At 36.8% G+C, this 23,045-nt stretch overlaps 2 protein-coding genes across 6 annotated transcripts in view; one reads left to right on the forward strand and one right to left on the reverse strand.

Annotated features, from left to right (window-relative positions):
- The first annotated feature begins 1,811 nt into the window (after nucleotides 1-1,811).
- On the forward strand, nucleotides 1,812-16,604 carry LOC139961699 (endoplasmin-like). Its single transcript, XM_071961108.1, has 17 exons — nucleotides 1,812-1,977; nucleotides 3,805-3,910; nucleotides 4,907-5,048; nucleotides 5,726-5,842; nucleotides 6,190-6,315; nucleotides 6,582-6,781; nucleotides 7,307-7,418; nucleotides 7,980-8,082; nucleotides 8,723-8,837; nucleotides 9,775-9,964; nucleotides 10,350-10,520; nucleotides 11,032-11,274; nucleotides 11,744-11,989; nucleotides 12,745-12,881; nucleotides 13,528-13,762; nucleotides 14,148-14,276; nucleotides 14,607-16,604. Exons 1-17 carry the CDS (start codon nucleotides 1,926-1,928, stop codon nucleotides 14,628-14,630), a joined length of 2,448 nt encoding a protein of 815 aa, XP_071817209.1. The 5' UTR covers nucleotides 1,812-1,925; the 3' UTR covers nucleotides 14,631-16,604.
- Nucleotides 14,691-23,045, reverse strand: part of LOC139961695 (E3 ubiquitin-protein ligase PDZRN3-like) — a 139,594-nt gene continuing 131,239 nt past the window's right edge. For all 5 annotated transcript variants that reach the window (XM_071961098.1, XM_071961103.1, XM_071961099.1 and 2 more), the window contains one exon: nucleotides 14,691-21,626. In XM_071961098.1, coding sequence (XP_071817199.1) covers nucleotides 19,938-21,626 — 1,689 coding nt within the window. In that variant the 3' untranslated portion in view covers nucleotides 14,691-19,937. The remainder of the gene's footprint in view (nucleotides 21,627-23,045) is intronic.

The following is a 23,045-nucleotide window of genomic DNA, read 5'->3' on the forward strand; positions in this document are numbered from 1 at the left end:
TCGTTAACCAAAGGCTTCATTCAAACAACAATTCATGACTATGATATACAGAAATATTTATTCTTGCCAAACTGCAATGCATTCTGATGTAATTTGAAGCTATCAAAGTCTTATGTTCTGGTTTTCTATAGACTTTTTCGTTGCCGTTGAACAACCGTGACACCTATTTTGATTGTGTGCTAGAAATGGCTAGACTGTTTATCAGCCCTGTATCTTGATATAGGCTATATATAATGAGCGTCTGATGTTTAAACTTTTTAAGGACCGCGGTTACAGTAAGAGGTGATATGGAGGTACAATATACGAATCTATTGCAGACGTTTTTAACGGTCTTTAATACATCATCATTGATTGTTAGTCTACAAATAACACACATTTGACAGAAGAATTAATTTTCCCCGAAAAACATATCAAAGGGCCAGTTCAATATAGGGTACTATCATACGACTTACAAAACAACAGTGACGTCACCTATTTAACACCTATCTAGTCAAGTGCGACCATACATTGATAACGCTGCATTCACACTGGCCTTGTGATTTGAATTCAGTATATTTTCAGTTTTGAGTTAAAAATGTCAACTGTTTTATTCTCATTGTAGGTCAGTTCGCCGTGGAACGTGGGACACGTCGAATATATAGGTACAATAATGCAACCCAAAATTGACCATGGCTGTAGCCTGGCTATAATTGACCACTGGCATATAGTCAAGGTTGGGCAAGGGGGTGTTGTGCGGTGGGTTCAGTGGTGCAGCATTTCGTGTTACTATATCATTCACAAATGCCAAAGTTCATGTACCAGTTTTCCATCTTTTTTTGTGTTGCATGACTATATTGCGGCGGGGAATAAATTAAGATTGGGCGTCAATGAATTTATACTAGTGCGAAATCCTTACGGGTAGGAAGATTAGTTTCATAGTATTGTGTAATCATAAATGCATCACAAGTACGTACTGGTGTATCAGTGTTACTGCAAGAATACATTCAGTAGTTTGAACACGAAGCTCCGGTAGGCCTACTTAACGTTCGGCATCCGTTGGGAAGTGTATCCGACCGCCCAGGGCTATATACTGAATACACTATACGGTTGAAGAGCTACATTTTACTTAAAAATAGTCCGTCTATATGAAGAGGGGGGGGGGGGGGGGTGCATGCCTATATATATCTGTTACATCAGCGTGTGTCCAAGCGGGTGCACGGCTGTCGGGGACCCGGTAAACGTGTGCCCACTGATCGAGGTCCCCCACCCCCACTTTTGGAAATCCAACTTTTTTAGATCATATTGATCTGAGGTTGACGGTTAATTGTTGTATAGATTACCTTAGATTTGATTTCATACCCAACCACTACCGGCTTTTATGGGATTTTTTAACATTGTCTTAGTCAAATCTGTGGACTTACAGCTGGATTGCAACTCGGATGTTGATCCACCGTAGCAGCAGATAGGCCCTATTGCAAAACACTCAATGTTTGTGTTCAAACGTGTGATGCAAACGTATTAATATAGTCTTCTCTTGTAAACCAGTATCTTTTCAACGATCGTCTTCTCAGGATTTAAATTAGTAATTTGCTCTCTGTATGAGGAAAATAGTTTTATTATATGCCAAATTATTAATTCAGGATTACCGCTTTCTGTGTTCAACCAATTGGAAACTAACAACTCACATCTCCGTCCTAGTGATGAAAGACCGTCAAAATGTGATTTGGGAAATTCCCATTGGCTATCTTTGATCACATGACAGTGCGTGTATCCATTTGATTGGCTCCAGTCATTAAATTGCTATCAAAAAATATCGTCTGCTACGAAGAAACACATGAAAATCAACGTGTCCCTAAATTAAAGACTCGTCAGCCTTCATTAACTCCGAGCGAAGCACAGTTCTTTCCATTACTGCTGTGGAAATCCGAGGTTCGCCAACTGTAAAGATGACGAAGTGGTTATTTTTCGTAGGATTGCTTGGAATCTTGCTTTGTACAGGTATTTTATGTGCAAATGAAATTGAACCACATTCGAATCATTGCTGGCTTAGTTCTGTCGCTGATTATTCTTAAAACGTGAAATTAATACTAGCCTAATGTAGTGAATAAGGCTTGACAATAACATTAGGCTTTACTGATCAGGAAGGCAAGCAAGTCAACAGCGCGTCCTGTGTTGGGCTGCTGTAAAGTTAGGCCAGTTAAACTTAAGGCAAAGCAACTGATTACGACCAAAACGATGTTGTTATTTTCTGTGTTCCAATGGAAGACTTTTCATAGTTAGCCTAGGCTAGGACTAGCAAGAATTTGGAAGTTTCATAAACTATTGCCTATACTGTAGTGAGTGATATTGAATGTAACATGACAAGTATGAAGAAGGCTAACAAGAATAGATGCAAGTTAGGCCTAGTCAGCATAGGCTAGACCTTAACATAGGCTAGGGTTAGTTATGTTATCTCTCCTAACTAGTACTAGTAGTAAGCCGGATCTAGTGCCATACCGCCATACCTTTCCGCCATGGTGGAAAGGTACATTTTAGAAGTGGATATTATTACTGTGGTGTACAGGAATGTATCGGTGAAACTTACTCTGAATCGCGTGGAAAGGTAGGTACAACGTCTTCAAATGTGACTATCGCTGGATAGACCGAATTGTAGTTAAGACAAGATTGGAGAATTGATACACAGTACCAAGGCGGAATGGCACTTTTTCTATTGCGGAAAGAGCACACTTTTTATGGTGAAAAGTACCGATGGCTGAAGGACTCCGCCCTCTTCCTAGTAATTACTAGTAGGCTTCAGCCTACTAGGCCTGTTTCTAAACTTGTAGTAGTAGGCCTAGTATGATATGAAGTATTACTATTAGGCTCAAGGTGTCAACTGCAACAATTTTTTTAGTCATTGCCAACTTTTGTAGGCATAGGCTATCCTAATTTTCATACAGTAGCATCAAGCTTAAAAATTTAGATAACACAGACTGACAGAGCAAAGGGAAGCATCTGAAAGATATCAAAACACAATGTCATGCAAAAATATCAAACGTTAGGCCTCAATTAGAATATTGAAACTGGAATTACGTAAAGGGTGTTCTTTTAGTTTTACAAAATTTTTTGTTATTTCCAATTTCTTGTAGACAAAGTGATTAGTCCTATCTTTGAAATGTTAGGCTGTGCTTATTTATACATCCAAGTTGATCATGGTTTGCATGTGACATAATTTGTAAACTGCTTTCGGCTTCTAACATCAGTCAGCAATTTCAGTTTTCAATTTTCAATTTTCAGTTCACATCCTCTTAAGGCTATTTATAAAGCCAAAACTAACATGTTTTAAGGCCTATGTTTTCAACACTGTCCTTGCTTTGCAAGCTGGATACTGTTGTTATTTCTCTTCCTGGTTGACAATCATTTGACAACCAAACAAAATCGCATAACAATGACTAGGTACTAGAATTGGTACCATTACTATATGGGCACGTGGTCTTTTGAAACTTGGCTCGGTTAAGCGGAAAAAAATCCGGACTTGTTAGTAAAGTACAGTCATGACTTTGTGGAGATATAGGTGTCATATATTCTTTAGTAAGCCCTGTGAAATGTTTGGAATTTAGAGTATACATATTAGCAAAACCTATTCTTACTCCCATTAACATTACAGCATTTAACAATCCTTGACATTCACTTGTTTTAGTAGTTGCTAGTCTTTTGCCAGAGGATCATCTTATTCTCACTTTGCCAAGTCAGCCTCTGTAGCCATTCCTCGTAACTCCTACTTGCATTTAAGTGTGTAAATCAGGAACATCAGAAACAAATGATGTTCTTTTTTTGTATCTATAGGCTTGGTTCCAGCTGAAACTGATGTAGATGGAGATGCACCAGTTGTCGATGAAGATATTGGCAAAAGCAGGGATGGTTCAAAGACAGATGATGAAGTTGTTGAAAGGTAATTGATACAAATGAGCGTCAAAATGACACTACAACATGCCATCAAGACATTACTCTTACCTGAAAAGCAAAAGAAAAATGACTGCTAATTGTTGGTTACAAAATGTACTTTTCTGTTGGTTGCACACATATCACTTCCTGTAAAATGTGGATTACTTCATGGCTAGAGTAAGTTCTAACTGTGTAGTGAATTTTGTGTTTATTCAAGACAGAATTGGTCCAACATGTTTTACATTTTCATCACTTTCCTTCATTTTATATGCAAAGCGTAGGCCAATGAGATTTCAGTAGTCCAAACTTGGATCAACATTCACAATTTTTAGTGGAATTCCAGAACTCAAATTGTGCAAACACTCTGACTTTATGTCAGGTGACTATACTCAAAAGCTTGCGATTTCACATTATACAAACAATCATTGCTTGATGTCATTAGCAGTGTGTTGGAATGAAAATTTGTAATGCTACTCTCTTGGCATGACTCCACATAGAGAAATAATAAACACATTCAGGATACACCAGTAACATACAAATTTATAAAAAGTGTTATATAGATTATACAGGATTTGTATTGTTGAGTCAATACAAGGTGTTGTGAAATTCCATTTTGTTGCCTATAAGTCTGTTGTGAACTGTAAACTATATATCCCAATTTCTAATGTTCTTATCTGTCTTCTAATCATTTGAAAATGGTTTTATGTACTTCTGAAATGAATTATGAAAGGTTTGAAACAGTTTTTAAATAAAACATTTGTGAGCTTTTCCCATATTGAGGTGGGAAAAGCTTGGTAAATACCAGCCTATGTTTGACCCAAAAAGTTTTTCATTAAAATATTCTTATCTGTTGACATTCAAAAACCTGGATGATTGGTTAATGGCGTTTATTCAAATAGAATATAATTTTATTGAAACCCGGCTGTGTAGAGAATGAGATTGAATGGTATTTTTCTTGTTTTCTTTTGTCATAACTATCCCACTTTCCTATTTTCTCATTTAGGGAGGAGGAAGCTATAAAATTAGACGGTCTCAATGTTTCACAGATGAAAGAACTGAGAGAACAGTCCGAAAAACATGTATTCCAGGCTGAGGTTAATAGGATGATGAAACTTATCATCAACTCCTTGTACAGGAACAAAGAGGTAAGAATGGATTTGTGTGTTTATTCCTAATATAACTGACTGCTTTATATCAAGTCAGTTGTATACTTCAAATGCTACTGAACCGGCATGACTCCACAAAAAGTGAACTCTTGCATGTTTGACCCAAAATGGCAGTAAGAAGATAAAGATTGTGCTTGGTTATAGAAGCGATGAATTCAGGGGTTATGACTAAATCATTTGAACTCTTTGCTACTGAGTGATTCTACTAAATTGTTGTTATCAAGTTCTGTATTGTACAGTTCTGTGTGTATTCAAAATTACCCTCCAGGTAATAAGTTAGCAATCAAATTTTATGTAGCAGCTTATGTAGCAGGCTCTGAATTTGTCTCTTGTTATATATTATGGTTTAAGTGTAAACAAGTGCTATGCATCTTCAAACTTTGTATTAATTTATCCATTTGGCATTGAATTCAGCTGTGCTATGTAAGACTGGCTCAATTAATACCCTACTCAGGGGGTTTGGAATAGTTTGGTTAGAGGTTGAATGAAAACATAAGTAAAGTATCATAGTGATTTATATGTAAGCACATAATAAATTATATTCAATAGGATATGTTGTAAAGGTGCTGCTATTATATTTGGTAATCATAGGAATTATCTTTTGATTGTTCGTTGCTTGGTAAAGATGTCTTGCTCTCACTGGTTTTGCTTCACAGATTTTCTTGCGTGAGTTGATTTCTAATGCCTCTGATGCCTTGGATAAAATTAGGTTACTATCCCTCACAGACAAGACGGCGCTGGATGCAACAGAAGAATTATCTATCAAAATAAAGGTAAACAACTTTGTATGAAACTTACTACTGTCCTGATGACAAGTTTGAAACTAATTGACATAGTTTTCCCACCATTGTAAGTGCAGACATCCCTTTCTCTCATGAACAATAAAAAGAAGAAAGTGCTGCAGGACTATACTTGTTTTCAGCCCTAAATGTTTCACTTGTTTTCAGCCCTATGCTCTCAGTAGGGATAAAATTTGATTGGTTGGATCAGGGAGTTTCCATAACAACTCCATGGTTGGATTCTGTTATAAACGCTCAATGGAATTTAGCCTTCATTCTTTCATGGTGTTTGTAATATCACTAGGCTACATGTTTGATGCATTATTTTTTTGTCCTTACAGGCTGACAAAGAGAATCATATGTTACATATCACAGACACTGGTATTGGAATGACCAAAGCCGATCTTGTCAACAACTTGGGTACAATTGCTAAGTCTGGAACAAGTGAATTCTTTGAGAAACTTGCTGTAAGTACAAATTTTAATCCTTCCTTAAAGAAGCACAGTCCTCAAGAAGCTTGTACCTAATTCCATCCTGAATGTACAAAATATTGAATGAAATGTTCGAAATATTCTTCAAGATTTTCCTCTATGCGGTCAGTTGGTGGTTACTTAATGAACATGTTTTATGCGAGAAAGGTGGTCTACCAGACACATTTCTTATAATATTTTGATCATATCTAAAGCAATGGAATTTATTTTTATTTTTACAACTTGTGAATTTTTCTTAACAGTCTGTTGATGCCGGTGAGGCAAATGATCTGATTGGTCAGTTTGGTGTCGGATTCTACTCATCTTTCCTTGTTTCGGAGACTGTCATTGTGACCTCCAAGCATAACAGTGATAAACAATACATCTGGGAATCCAACTCTGCTGAATACTCCATCGCAGATGATCCAAGGGGGGATACTTTACTTCGTGGTACCACCGTCAGGTAACTAAATGCACCGATGAACAATCCTTTCAACTGCTCTACCTTCCATTTGCTAAATTCAGAAGTCTAAAATTGTTGACACATTGTTCATAATGGAGCTAGATGTACTTAAAGAGAGTCATCTCTGTAATTATTGTGCAGGTTGTGATACACTGGGTACTTACTTAAGTTACTGAAATAAATTATGAACATTAAAATGAGAAAGTTTATTACTAGTATTAGGAATCTTTGAAGAAATGCAGGAAATTGTCTTAATAATGTAGCAATGATTTAGTTTTGCAAAATACCAACAAGAGGAAATTCTTTCTTCTTCTTCGCTGAATTTTATGCTGTAGAATCTTTACCATGTCCAACATCTTTGAATATGACATTTATGAAAGAACTGGACATTACTTCTCAATATATATCTATTCTATGTATAGCAAACCTCCATACGGTATCCCATTCCATACCACTTTGTAGCTTTGTGGCTTTCATTTAGTTTTCTTTTCTTTAAAATGTAATCCTTGCTTGTTTTAATCTCAGTTTGTTACTGAAAGAAGAGGCATACGATTACCTTGAAGCAGACACCATTGAACAATTGGTGAAGAAATACAGCCAGTTCATCAACTTCCCCATCTACCTGTGGTCTAGCAAGGTAAGGTTCACTGACTTCATACTACAGTTCTCTTGTTCAGCCAGCATTTCATAGAAAGTTGGGATAGCTAAGCATGAAATGGAATGGACATTTTACTGGACAAATTGATTGTGCAAGAATGTAAGCTTGTGAAGACAGATGGGGCCATGATATAAAACAATTGCTAGGTTCCCTGTACTGTCTCTGGTAAAGAAAGTGTCCTTGGGTTCATGCAACTGTCAGGAACTTATTCTCTTTCACACAATTGTTTAACACGATTTACTACCCAACAACTTGCATATTTTATAAAAACAATACCTGTAAAACATTACAGACTGTTGGTCAGTATCGGATGTAGAATACAAGGTAGGGCCTACGAGTGGCTCCTACTTGCAAGGGATGACACCTTGCAATTAACTTTACAACCCTATCCTGCCCTGGCAACTAACCAAGTGTCAGGACTAAAACATCACTATCGTGGGAGAAAACATTTTATTTGCTTTTCCATATCTGTTGCTATATGATCTGATACTATAGGAATGGCATGAAACAGTAACCTGATTTTTATTTTGATCATCCCAGACTGAAACTGTTGAAGAACCAATTGAAGATGATGAGGAAGAAGCAGAAGCTGTAGAAGATACAAAAGAAGAAGACACTAAAGAAGAAGGAGAAGAAGATGAAGGTAACAATAAAAGAGGCTCATTTTAATCCATCTATCAATTATGAGAGATGAACTCTAAGTCTCGACCTGCGCCAATTTCCATGACCTATATATATCCTAACTTACCATGCAAAATCAGGGTTGGAAGCTATATTATTGTCATTTTACCCATAAGGCAGCTTAATCTGCTGGATTATTGTGCAATGTCATTCTTTCTACTTCGATTTTTTTTTTACATCCTTGCATGATTAAAGGCATTGAAGACTCACCCCAAACCGCATGCGGCCATCTCAGAAAGTTAACTTTCTGTTGCTTGCAAGTGACGATTTGTTTTATGTCGCTACAAAATGCAGACAGTAATGAAACGTGATACCTTCAATGTTATCTTAAGCTGGACCTTAGATGTCCATCGCTGTATCGTTTGTATACTTTGTTGTGGGTATTGACCACAGCTGTATGTACTGACTGTACACTAGTGTCTAATTACCGACGGTAGCAAGCTGTGTGTGTATTTTCTGGGATCGATGGTGGTGTTTAACACTTCTGTTACACCTCATTCGAAACTAGGTCAAATTGCCGGCATTAGACGTTTCTTTTTGCGCGAGTCTTCACACCCTTTAATGTTGTACTCATCTTCCCCTTGTTGTTGTTGTTGTTGTAGATGTGGAAGTAGAGGAAGAGGAAGAGGAAGAAGACAAGCCAAAGACCAAATCTGTTGAGAAGACCACCTGGGACTGGGCACTAATGAATGGCAACAAACCTATCTGGACTAGAAAGTGAGTGCTCCCTCTGCCTGAAGTCATCATTGAGCCATTTAGATTAGTTTCGTTATGTTTCTTAGAACTGTGGGAGGATTAATTGTGTTATTGAATTCTTGCATTTGTGCTAAGGTTTTTTTTATTGATACTAGCAATTTAAAAAGTTCTGTGGTGTGTATGATATTTTGTGCCCGGTTAATATTTTGTTGCTTAAATTCGATGTTATATTGTTACATATTCATCCCAAAAAATATTAAAAACAGTTTACTGCACAGTAGTGATCCAATGTGCATTATTTATCTTCAGTGTAAACGAAGTAATGTCAGTGACGATATTCATCTGCCTATTCCTTGCAGATGTATTCCCCTGTAAATCATTGAATAGAAGCACAACAAAGGTTATCATAAAACCCAAGTATTGCAAAAATAGTATTTGTGTTTTAGATGTAGTAGCTAGTTAAAGCAACATTCCATTTTCACTCTTCAGGGAGATAAACAGATTTAGGTAGAATGGTTCATGAGTTGGTTTACTTTACTTTACAATTCCAACAGCTCATTTGTCAGTCATTGTTCCTGGTTTGATCAAGTTAATCCAGGTCTAGAAGGAATCCATTGTATTTATCACTCCCAAAGTACCTACAAAACTCATGAGTGTATTTCCTTGACTTGTGACTTTTAATATCAAGACCCATAGATTTTCCTATTCTCATATTTGATTTGATTTTATTCAGCAAATTATCATTCTTCATCTACATACAAAAAATTGCACATATAGAGAAACATTTAAAATACAAGATGGAAATATACTTAAATGCTTTCCTTCGTTAGGAGATAAACTACCTCTCAATACTCAAGGTATAGCAGTGTTTCCCAATTGCTCTTTCTACTAATATGTTATACATACCTTTAGAATAGTAAATAGGTTAACTTTTAATCATTGTATTCTTTTCTCACAGTGCAAGGGAAATTGAAGATGAGGAGTACAGTGAGTTTTACAAGTCATTCACCAAGGATTCTGATGATCCACTAACAAAAACTCACTTCAATGTTGAAGGTGAAGTGACCTTCAAGTCTATCCTGTTTGTACCTGGCAAAGCCCCAAGTGAGATGTTCAAAGATTATGGCAAACATTTCGATAGCATTAAGGTAAGCTACCATCGATATAATGTGTACAGGAGGGCTCATGTTAAATCTATAGAAAATCTTGGGTTTTTCTCTGGTATTTTTTATGAGTTTTAGATTTTTTGTCAGTTGTAAATTCACCCTTTGTGAACTATTGCTGCTAAAATCTTGGGCATAAAGATATTCTAACAGGAAGTGTGTTTTGTAAACTGTTCTTGTTATGGATAATTAATTCATCTCAGCAGTGATTTAACAAGTATACCTAGAGAGTTGACTGCGTAGGTGAAAGAAGGCATTGGGGATAACAAACTGGTGTTTTAGAAGGGATTTGCTTCGTCATTGCACTCACTGTTGTCATTGCATTCCTGCCATCATGAAAGAATCCATTGGTTTATCTTCTTCCCTACAGCTGTATGTGAGGAGGGTATTCATCACTGAGGACTTTGAAGATATGATGCCCAAGTACTTAAGCTTTATTAAGGGTGTTGTTGACTCTGATGACCTGCCTCTCAATGTCTCCAGGGAAACCCTGCAGCAACACAAACTTTTGAAAGTCATTAAAAAGAAACTTGTCAGGAAGGTAAGTCACAATTTGTTCATAAAAACCTGAGTTAAATATAGAAAGGAGAGAAATGGTGATTGAATGTCATTGGTTATGATTTTCTGAACAGTGTCCAGTTTTCCGCTGAATAGATTTACACCGTTTTCCTAAAGGGAAGGGCTACATTTAGTTATACAAGGAACCTGAAGAATTTAGTCTATCATAGTGGACATTTCTTTTGGGTTTCTGCCCTTGTAGTTTGTACTGTTTCAATTTCCAGTATTAAAGTATGGTGTAGAGTGCAGTAACTCTGTATAGACTTGTTATCATTCATCCCACACTGTCATGCTATAATCATCAGACAGATGTGAAAAACCTAAAAATGAAACCTTGTATGTATCAAATATAATGTGTATAGCAAAATATTTTCTTTTGCATAATTTGTCTCTCTGATTATATATCAATGTCTTCAATTCTCTTACATTGAACAATAAAAAAGAAATTATTCTGATATGTGGATTGTAATTGCATTTTCTTGTTTTTGACACAGACACTGGATATGATTAAAAAGATTGATGCAGATGATTACATCGAGAAGTTCTGGAAAGAATTCGGAACCAACATCAAGCTCGGAGTCATCGAGGACCACAGCAACAGAACTCGTTTGGCAAAGTTGGTTAGATTCCAGTCTTCTAACTCTGACACAGAATACACTAGTTTAGAAGAATATGTGGAGAGGATGAAGGAAAAACAGGAACACATTTACTTCATGGCAGGCAGCAGCAGACAGGAGGTGAGCCAATACAGATAATAAATATAATTTATATATTATAAAATATATTATAATATATATAAATATATTATATAAATATTTTTTTAATAATAGAAATAATTTTGTGCTTATACTTTACATGGCACTTTTTGACCAAAGAAATGACTAACATAATTGTGGACAATGAGTTCTGAATTATTTGTCAAATTGTGGAAATGATGTCAAATTGTGGGAAGGAGGGAATAGTAAGAATCATTTTAAAACTTAACCATGATACTTTAAGCATAGTTCGAGGAGATTATGCATTTGTGGAAAGTTAGGTTACAACTTTACCTGACTCCTGTGATGAAAATTCATCAGAGGATCTTTACTATTCTGGGGATATTTGTTAAGAAGTAAAAACAAATGGCTCACCAGGAGACATAAGAATGTTTAGTTTCATAGAAGTTTTGGGAAAAAACGAACCATTTTTTATCTCCTTACATTGCAGGTTGAATCATCACCATTTTCAGAAAAGCTATTGAAGAAGGGATATGAAGTTTTGTACCTCACAGAACCTGTTGATGAATACTGCATCCAGTCATTGCCAGAATTTGAAGGAAAGAAATTCCAGAACATTGCCAAAGAAGGTCTCGTCTTAGATGAATCTGAGAAAGCCAAGGAAAGGAAAGAAGAACTAGAGAAGGAATATGAAGGCTTGACCGAATGGCTGAAGGAAACTGCTTTGAAAGATAAGGTTGGTATTTCTTTCCCTTGGATTTCTGTTAAGTTTCTTTTTTTTCTGTTTGATCTTGTTTTTTTAGTATAATATTTTCATAAAATTTCATAATATTTTCTCAAAAATATTGCACAATATATGAACAATATCATGTAACTTCTGAACAATTATTGAAAGGGATTTAGCTAGCTCAAAGTTGGTAAAATATCTCTATATTTCACAAAGAAAGACTGTTCTTTCTGCAAAATCCTTGTGAGTAAATGATATGGTTAATGCCCACAAGGTATTTCTACAAATCTTCTCTGGTTCTCACTTAATTCTTGGACAAATTTAACTTACTTGCTCTACATTAGTCAGATAGGAAATAAAAAAGATAAACCAAGAATGCTTTTCAGTTTTACATCCATTTGTATGTTACATAGCAACTTATAAATGGATTAACTCAAAATAGTAAAACTGTGTCCCACAGAGATGATTCACGTTTTCCTTTGCAAAACGGGCAAATTGCTATACATGTGTTGCATTTTATTGGACTTTTTGTACACCTTAACCATAGTATTTTAAAACACAAAATTTGTAAACTTTCCTGAGTTGGTATTGTATCTTAGTGAGAACTAAGAAATCTGCCTTTGGCTAGCTATGCCACGGAGTAATGCTACATTGTTACACATGAGCCCACCAGAGTACGTGTAGTGTTGCTCTGGCTGGCAAACTCTTTAAACAAACTAACAAGCTTACTTCTGGTTTCTCTTATGCTTGATAAATCTCCACAGATTAAAGATGCTAAGATCAGTAGCCGATTGACTGAGACACCATGTGCTTTGGTCGCTGGTACCTATGGATGGTCTGGTAACATGGAAAGGATCATGCTCTCTCAGGCATACTCTCAACCAGGGAGTGACAGTTCCTCGTAAGTTATTATATCCTCAATATGATAATTAAGTGTGGCGGGGCGGTAATAGTTCAAATTGTTTGGTTATGATCAATTTAAAGTTGTCTCAAGCATTTTAACAGAAAGAGAAGTATAGTAGTAACAAAATATCACTTGAAATTTGTTAACTTACAGTTAAGTTGGTTATGTAGATGTCCTGGCAAGGTCTAGCATAATTAGTGTTAGGATGATACATGTAAATAACAAGGTATGTATTCAGAGAAGGAAAAAGAAGCATCCTCATTTAAGTGTAGTGCAAAATGTGCAATGCATGCAAGAATAAACAGTCAAAAATTCCATGACCTGCCCCAACACAATTTCAGAAAAACATCTTCCTATGTTGAAAATGCTTCTGATAATTTTAAATTCACAAACATAATTGAAAAGCTTTACATGTCAGTTACATACATCATTGTGAAAGGTCATCAGTGTTGCCCCTCACAGCCAGACTAATTACATTATGATATTTGACTTTCTAGTGTAACCTTTACTTGGACACCATGCTACCCCCCCCCCTCCCCCCCCCTTTGCCATCTAGAGGTCTTTTTAACAATTTCGACTTTGCCTTTTGCCTCATAGTGATTTGGAACAACCAATGCTATTACTTTTATCTGTTGCTCATTAGATTTTACAAAGGCCAGAAGAAGACTCTTGAGATCAATGTTCGACATCCTCTGATCAAGAAACTTGCTGCTCAAGTCGAGGAGGATGGTGAAAGCCAAACTGCCAAAGATCTTGCGGAGGTTCTCTTTGAAACCGCTGTACTCCGTTCTGGGTTCATGCTGGAAGACTCCGCTGCCTTTGCTGGACGTATCGAAAGGATGCTAAGGCTCAGCATGGACATAGATTTGGATGAAAAGGTAAATAAACCCTAGTGATTGTAAGTGATTATTCCTTGAAAACATAACCCATATCATCAGAGGTGCATATACAATTATATTTGTTGGGATTCTTTTCTCCTTGACTTTTTAACTTGTGATTTGTCCAAGTTTGAACATAAGAGGTTACATATGTTTCATTCTCATTTTGTTTTTATATTGAAATGTTGTGGTAGTATTTTGAAAGTCAGCACATGTTGTATCATACAAAGAAATTTGTGATAGTGATTGTATGTGTGTTTGCTGTTAAGTTGAACATCATACTTGTTGCAGCGTTTATGTGAAATGTGATAATAATTTGTCAAAGAATAACTAAACCCGCTGGTTGTCTGGTTTTAAGTTTTTGTGGTCTCGTTCTTTGTTATAGATTGAGGAGGAACCAGAAGAGGAAGATGATGAAGATGAAGATGAAGAGGAGGAGGAGGAAGAAGAGGATGAGGAAGAAGAGGATGACGATGAGGAAGAGGAAGGTGATGGAGAGGTCGAAGGAGAAGAGGTGAGACAATAATTAGATTTTCTGCATGTTTTCATAACAGAAAACATTAAATCAGTGGTTGTGTGCATGACTTAATAACATATCAATGTTCCCCTTTGCACCAGGTTCACTCCAGTAATATGGTGCACTGTTTCGTAATTTGTACTTGTCTGGTTTGCAAAACTGCAAGTTAATGGTAATTTAGCTTTACAAGTCACTTGTACTTATCTGCTCCGTTTCTTACATGCAAAATAACTGTACTGTACTGGCTCTAAACGTGTGTTAGGCTGACGTTGAATGTTTATTTATTTACTTTGTCCTAAACTCCTTTTTCTCTCTTGTCAATTACAGGATGCTGATCACGATGAGTTATGAGATGTGAAATCTTTTTCTAGGAGTTAGGGTTATACCGCACACTGGCAGTGCTGCTTCAAGACCATGGATGTTTATGCTGCATTGCAAGTTCATAGGTGGGATAGTAGCAAAGATAGCACTGAGGGTCTTTCACACTGTAATTACATTACCCTGTGTGCGATATTAGGTTTTTTCTTTTCTTATTGCAGGGATACATTTTTATAAGAAAAATTGGTGAAGAGATGGCAGTGGCGTTTGTAAAATGCATCATTGTTGCAAAAAGGAAAGGACACTCCAAAATGTGCCCAAAATGTTATATCTAGTTTGTAACTTTCTTCAAGTGAGGATTTAGAATTGTTTATCAAACTTCTCTTTAGTTAAGGCACAAGTATTCACTTAAATAATTGAGCACTTTTCACTAGTCAGTATGTGCACCATAATCAGTACTGTGTTCAGTTAGCAGGGCAGGTGGGGGGGGGGCATTGGTCAATATCTATGCACTTTCACAACAGTGTGTTAAGTAAAGAAGGGTAAAGTTATTGGACCTACAGGATAGCATGGTGCTCACAAAAGCTGTATTTGGTAAAACTTGATTTATGTTAGCACACAAATGTTTCTTTTTTAAACCTGTACTTAAAAATAGAGATTTCCATCCACATCTGTGCAATTGATTTTTAATTAGTCATCCATTTTACTGACTGAACAATACAACAAGAAAAGGAATGGTACAACAAGAAAAGGAATGGTTTTGAGATGAGATATCAGTTTTACATCAAAATGGTGAAAGTACCAGAGTTACGGATCAAGTTGTTTATAGTACGTAGTGAAGGTGCTGACAGTCTCTCAGCAGGTTGGCTGAGATACATTACTCTGGGTCACCTCCTAGTCTCTTGTTATGTAAATGAAAGTCACTGCTAGAGATTTAAGACCATCATAATGTTTCAAAGTATGCCATATTGCTGATGGCATATATATATATGGTAAACTCTGTCATACCATACCTTTTATTCTTAACACTTGCCAAAGTAAAACAAAATCAAGATGAGAAATGATGGTGCATTTTCAGTCAACTATGGAAGTGTTTCTTATTGTGGTGATTTTCCATTCCGTCTCCTGTTTTATAACAGTAGTAGATTAGCACATGATTGATTCTCTATGTGTGAACCAACACTTAAAATTAAAATGGTCAGTATCATAAAGGATACTTTATGACATCCTGGTTCTCCAATTTGCTCAACTCTTGTTATCCAGTTTTTCTTTCTCCAGAAAGTGGTCTTGCCAATTCTCACTTTGGAAATGAGTAGCTAATCAACTGTTCATTAAATATAAGTAAATTGTATCCAAATTGTGCAACTCTTTGGTGTTATGAGGTTACACTAGAATGTTATGAACATTCAGCCTAGTACCATTGCACACTAAATTTGAGCTTGATGCAGGACTCTGTACTGTATGGCATATCATAAAGTGATATAGCGCCACCACTAGAGTTCTAGTAGACCTGACGTTGGAACGGTAACTAACATCTCCTAGAGATTTGTTTGCCACGGATGTAGTGGACTCTAGACGAGGTTTCTATTAAATGGAGACATGTGCAGGGGAAAAAAGGTATTGGAAATATTCCAACCTGTCAGCTTTGTGATTTGAGTTCAAAATTGTCCGTCACATTCTGTCACTAGTTAGTGCCTTGCTGGATAAGCATCATTGATAATAAATACTGGTGGTTCTTCTTGATATTCATTATGGCATGACCCTTAACAGGATAAACATTAAAAAAAAATTATATGTTTTCTTTAAAATGGTGAATGATCCCCTATACCAAAAATGTTATTAGGTAGTTGAACTACTGCCCTTTTTTGTATTGTAAAGTGTCCTTTTCATTTTGATATACGATGCAATCAGTGTTACGCACCGGAAATGTTCTGTGTACATTAAAATTGTTTGAGAGGTTAAATTCCTAATGAAAGATATAGTATTAAATTTGGGAAGTTATTGGAATTGTTTCGGTATTATATTTCTTTTCTGTTTCTGTGTTGTTTTATGTTTGTTTCTTAATATATATGTAATGGCATTCATTGATTTAATATAAGACATAGAGCATGTTTGAGAGAGAACCAACAAAATGCAGTCCATACATACATATACATTTGGTTAATGTCAGTCCTACCCTTCACACCCCTAACCTTCCACTAACACCCTACAATCACCGCTACAACTGCTATATCAATTTGTGTTCAATAATTATTCTAAAGCCAATCTGAAGACATCCATAGAACCGTGATGAAAAGTGCAGCAGCCCCAGAGAGCCATATGATAACACTGGTTGGCTGGGATGGGATAGGGCGGCTTTGTAAATTGTTGTCAAAATAGGTATTGTTACCCTCCCAAGACTTGTGAAAAATACTTGGTTTTACAATAATTACAACAGAAGTGACTGCAATGGTGTCAGGAAAAGGGTGCCGAGTCACAAAAAGAACATTAAAAAAGCAACAACATACTGAAAATAGGTAGTTTTCTTCTTTATCGTTTTGTATTTTCTTTCAGCTTGTCTTGAATGTTTCAGTAACATAAAGTAACCTTTATTTTTTTTTAATTTCCTTACATGCAAGATAATTTTTTGTCACAATGAGGGGGAAAGAAAGAGAAAAAAGTACAATGCAAAAATCATATTGAAGGAGTAAGTAAAATGTACAATAAAATCTTCATTTTGGTCAAAAACTTCAGAGAAAAAAAAAAGAAGAACTTTACAAGTATATGAAGCATCCTTTTAAGTTTAAATTACACTATTGTAATTCTAATATTAAATCATAATAAGAATAATAGATTAAATATCTTCTTTACATTATCTACTTGAAACTTTGGAATTTCTAGCTTCCATCTGTCTTGAATAATATAGTTTTATACAAGACTGCACAATAACAAAGAACATACAAAAAGTTTGATGACACCACTTTTAAATAAAAATAAACCAATGTGTAATACATGCAAGAATAAATAGTCCACTTCAAAAATTCCACGTCCAAGATTTCGGAAAAAAACACTGGATTTCCAAAAGTGTTTTCAACACGATTTAATGTGTAATTTTTTCTGCATATTTTGGGGGCAAGACTAGTTCACTAATTAATGTACTTTTTTCAAGTTTTTCCAACTTTTTGTACATTTTGTCCAAGAGTAGATAAAATTCTGTAAAGAATCTTGTCTGTTCTGATGTAGTACGTAAGGTAATTCCCTGCATCAGCATAAATAAGTATTGATCTATATGCTCAGTACTGTATGCCCCATGGCTGGATACATATCAATACCAAGTTATATAAAATGTCATAATCCAGTAAGAGTGAATGATTAATATTAATACAAGGGAAAAATTTTCATGGAAGAACATTTAGAAGCAATTTTCAAAGGTGTGCAATTTTCAAAAATTCAAGACTGTCAGTCACACACATAAATGTTAGTTTTGTTATTAGTGTATTAAAATGTTCAGCAAATCTATAATGTAGACCTAATGATAAATGAAGACGTTAATATATTTCGACTGTTGGGATAAAACCAGCATTGTATCATGTCTAATGTTCCTACGTTTTAAACTATGCTGTGCCATCAATGTAAATTAAGGTATGATGGGGTATATTTTCAAAAAGGCAAGTTAAAAACAACCTTTATTATAACATGTGGATGAATTTCTACTGTAGAACAGATTGCAAAAATAAGAAACGTTCAATATTTAAATAGCATAAGCTACCTTTGTGAAGACTTCCGATACATAAGAAACTCCCCGACACATTAGAAAAATCTGGCTCGCAAGTGGGAGATATCCCATTTTGTAAATCTGTGATTATAGTTTTCACTACCAAATTAGGTCATGTTAAAAGAGCTTCAATATTTTATAAGTTCAGCATTAATGAATAAATAAAGAGAAATATAGATGTATAATGCAATTGATCAAATCTTCAGACTTATATTATGTGAAGGGAAATCCCCAAATGGAATGAGAATGTTTTCCCCCATCATACAGAGGACCAATAGAGATGGTATCTTGAAGGAAAGGTAGCAACATCTTGGAAGGAATAAGACATGTTTTGCCACCAGCTATAATCCTTGAAAGATACCAACTTATTTATTCTTTGTTTAGTTTAAATAATCTTACTTTCAACATGCATACTCTAAATAGCTATGCCATTTGCCATCATATATAAATTACCTGGCAACATAAACCATCTGATAACAAAACAATCGATATAATAAAACCATATACCACATTTTCCTTTCTGAGTAAGTAGCTATCTCTTATGTACAGTTTAATATATATACACGTACGGAAGCATTTATTTCATTTCGTTACAAATCTCTTTGTCACATGACTAAGCCAAAAGTAAAACATGGTTATGTTATGTAGAAACTAGTATAGTTAAAAATATCTTAAATGTATTGCAAACTACTTTTAATCTGTATTGTTATATTAGTGAAAATCACCCCAGGTGTCTGTACCAATATTGAAATGCTTCTGATAATTTAGCCACAAAATAAAAAATTCACAAAGATTTTCATGTCAGTGACATACATCATTCTTAAAAGTTATCAGTGTCGCCCCCCCCCCCCCCTCACAGCTGGACTGATTAAACCATGTTATTTGACTTTCTAGCATAACCTTTACTTGGACACCAAGCTACCCCTTCACTAAACATTGAGGTTGCTCGACACCAATTTTGGTCCAAGTTAGGTGGGTGAGGATATTTCAACACCTACTTAAGATCTGTACCCCATATGATTCCATACAATGTGAAATTTAATAGCTATTTGGCTTTATCAAATCGAGAATTGCACTGTACTGAACCTTCTGTGTATTTATTTACCCTGAACGTACTCGTCCATCATTAAAAGTTCCGGCCACGATCATTCTTTCACTTGTTAAGATACAACAGCTGCTATTATGGGAAAGTCTAAGGCCGTAGTAGAGTACAGCAGACACAAGGTCAGATTACAATAAAGAATCAATCAGCATCGCCGTTAAAAACATGCTTAATCTACGATATCAAACGACGAATAACGGACGAATATAAGACAAAAACACCGAAAGGTCACTTAAATGTCAGACCGGTTCATATCCCTTATTTAATGAGAATTTTATAGTATTTGAATATGTTGACTATCACCGTTCTGAGGAATGGATCGACTAATTCGAGAAAAAATTCACTAAATGTATAGAGTCGACCAAGCGACGTGACTTTGATCAGGGAGTGTAGCAGACACAGAGTAAGATCTCTGTGAATGGATAGGGAATACAATCGTGGCTTCCCATTTTAGCAAGATAATAACAACGCATTTAAAAACCTTCTACACCATCGTGACATTCAATAGTGGGTTGTAGTCCCTTGAGGAGTCTGGGCTGCCTTTCGTAGCATGCACTAACATCTCCTGAACGGTGGTGAAATCATCCAGCATGAGCTTGCGACCTTTTCTCTTGAGCATCTTCTTCCGACTGAGTTCTACGATATCTGGTTCTCTCCTGCTTTCATCCTCTGCCTGTTCTTGGAGACATTCCATCCTCGCTCTATGCATGAACTCTCGCCGCCTCTTCTGATCTCGAGCTTTCTCAAAGTGTTTCTTTCGATCCTCCCTGCTCCAATATTTGCCGAGTTTCATCTCGCTGACCGCCTCGTCGTCGGTGGTCAGCCCGCACCGCTCTTCTCTGAGTTTGTTCTCTCGATCTTTCAAGACTCTGTCTCTGGTCGACGTCTTCCTGGTTATGTACCTCGTACCGTCACTCCTGATTTTGACCTTCCACTCCGTGGCTACCTTCTCCTTAGCTTCCTTCGCCCTGTTGTCTTCCTTCCCTAGATTTTCCTCGTTCTGCTTCACCAGATGCATGTAACTTCTATAATGCTTAGCATAGCTCGGTACAGACTGAAGGCTCTGCATGGAACCCATAGTCTCTAAGTTCCTCCTCAAGAAATAGTTTTGATGCTTCAATTTCAAGTTTTGAGAAAAGAGGTTAACATTTGCATTTCCAACTTGTTGCATCAAATAAGGGTTCTTTTTGAGTATTTGGGCCCTTATGTGGGGGTTCGTGCAAGGGCGACGGGGGTATGGCAAGGCGCTTGACAGGGGCGGAATCTTTTCAAGAGGTACTTTGTCTTTGTTTTCCTTAGTTTTATCTTTGGAGGATCCCGACGAACTAGAACTCCTTGGTCTTTCTCTAGAGCTAGACGACGATTTGCTTCTATGGCCCCCCGGACTACCTGGAACTGTTCTAGGGGCTCGGTGCTGGCGAGATGCACTTCCCTGTGAACTTTTACGTTGCGTCTTGTCTAAAAGACTGATGTGAGAAGAATCCTCGTCCTCTGGATTCTTTTCTGAATGTTTTCTCTTAGGGCTTCCTAATTTATTACTATCTAACGGGCCCGACACAGTACTGCTCATAGATGTGACGTCTGTCAGTACATCGGTTAGAACGTTGACGTCGCTTATGGAGCTGCCAGTTGAAAGAGAGGGCGACACACCGGGCTTGGACTTATGCAGCCAAACATCCTCCTCTGGACTTTTAATTGATTCAATCAAGGAATCAAGTTTGTGCTCGCTATCCGGCCCTACTAACTTTGCAGGCCTATTTAGAGAGTCTCCACTCTGGCTTGTAGTGTCCATTGAGTCTGACCCTAGTCTCATGACCTTTGACTCTTTACCCTGGTAACTCTCGTCCGTGTCGCTACGTACGTGCTTATCACATTTGCTCTCCAGAGCGGCTTGAAATTTCTGACAATCTGCAACGGACAGCCCGTGGCCCCCATGTAACTCGTGTTCTACAAGTTCGTTGGAGGTGAAGCTTTCGTTGCTGTACCTCAGATCTCCACTGTTCATGCTCAGTGGGTATTTGCGTGTGCTGCCATCTTCACCCCCATCGCTGTCGTTTCTCACGCTCTCATCTGTTGCCCTGCCCACCCCGCTGTCTTTCTCGTGGTGAATGGAATTGTTTTCTGTGGTACCTGTCGTATCTGTTCGCCCATCGTCGTCTTGTGCGAGGGAGTTCTGCGAAAAACAAACAAAAGTGACCAAGGGTTAGTCCAGAAAAATAACTCCAAAAGATTGCAAACTGATGTCGTCACAACAATTAATTCTAGATAGGGCAAAACCAGTGCTCTTATAACCAGAATGCAAAAATGCATTGAAGTTTCTATTACTTTATTGCAATGGACTTCTACCACAAGCAATTGAGTTTTTTTTTTTTTTTCAGTCTCCTTACATTGTTATGTTCAAATATTAGAAACAAGCATTATTTCTCAACAGATACAGTGGTGCAGTGGTAGTGTCTGTACCTGACAAACGCAATGTCTAAGGTTCAAAACCCAGCTAAGGCAGTTTTCCTTTTTCTATTCTTATACCTCTTTCCTTTACATTATCAACTTTAAATATTAGAAACGATTAACATTTTTCAACAGATACAGTGGTGCAGTGGTAGTGCTCTGTACCTGACAAACTCAATGTCTTGGGTTCAAAACCCAGTTAAGGCAGTTTTCCTTTTTCTATTCTTATACTTCTTTCCTTCTATTATGAACTTTAAATATTAGAAACGAGCATTATTTCTCAACAGATACAGTGGTGCAGTGGTAGTGCTCTGTGCCTGACAAACACCTTGTCTTGGGTTCAAACCCAAGTGTAGGCATGTCTATGGGTCAAGTCCAAACAGGGCCTTTTAATTTTCTGTTCTTTGGAGGACATGGAAGTATAAAGGTAAGAAACAAAGTTTTATGCCTTGGGAACCAAAATGGTGTGATTGGTTGCTCCATAGGTGATTAGACAATTCTGATCGGCTTGGTTCCAAGTCCAGGGTGAGGAATCGCTGCAAAAGGACGACCCAAAAGGCACCCCTCCCCCCTCCCCCTGACAAGGTTCCCAAGCGGCCAAGGGAGTTCGCCGGCCCCCTCCCCCTGACAAGGTTCCCACGCGGAAAAGGGAGTTTGCCGGTACCCCTCCCCCCTGACAAGGTTCCCCCCCCCCCAACAAGGATCAGTGGAGAAAATGTTTTATAAAAACTCTAAGTCCAAACAACTGGATCTTTAAATATGTGAAAAACAAGCAAAAGCTTTCTCCTACCTAATGGTCTAGTGGTAGAGAAAAATTTTTGGCAGCAGAAGGTCCCTGGTTCAATCCCAACTACTGCCTTCTTTTCATCAAAATATATCCTACCTTGTTAGGCAGCTTGCAGAAAACTCATCAAACAAAATATTTAAAAAAAAATTCAACACATGTATCAAAAAATACATCCACTTTATTTATTTATTTAGAACAAACCATTCCTTAGCAGGTGACTTAAGTACTTCTAACAATTCCTTAGATGCAGATAGTTGTTAGAGAAGGATTACATTTGTTTCTTATATATTTAAGGCTAAGGTTAAGAACATGAACTTGGATATTTTTTATGCCAAATCTGTTCAGTGACAGGACTTT

This window comes from Apostichopus japonicus, chromosome 20, assembly GCF_037975245.1.
Source record: "Apostichopus japonicus isolate 1M-3 chromosome 20, ASM3797524v1, whole genome shotgun sequence".
NCBI lineage: Eukaryota > Metazoa > Echinodermata > Holothuroidea > Aspidochirotida > Stichopodidae > Apostichopus > Apostichopus japonicus.

What these genes read in the sequence shown, in the direction of transcription:
- LOC139961699 (XM_071961108.1), top strand. Translation starts at nt 1,926, where the DNA reads ATGACGAAGTGGTTATTTTTCGTAGGATTGCTTGGAATCTTGCTTTGT. An exon ending in AACATTTCGATAGCATTAAG is followed by an intron (nt 9,965 to 10,349) that starts GTAAGCTACCAT and finishes TCTTCCCTACAG; the next exon opens with CTGTATGTGAGGAGGGTATT. An exon ending in ACATAGATTTGGATGAAAAG is followed by an intron (nt 13,763 to 14,147) that starts GTAAATAAACCC and finishes TCTTTGTTATAG; the next exon opens with ATTGAGGAGGAACCAGAAGA.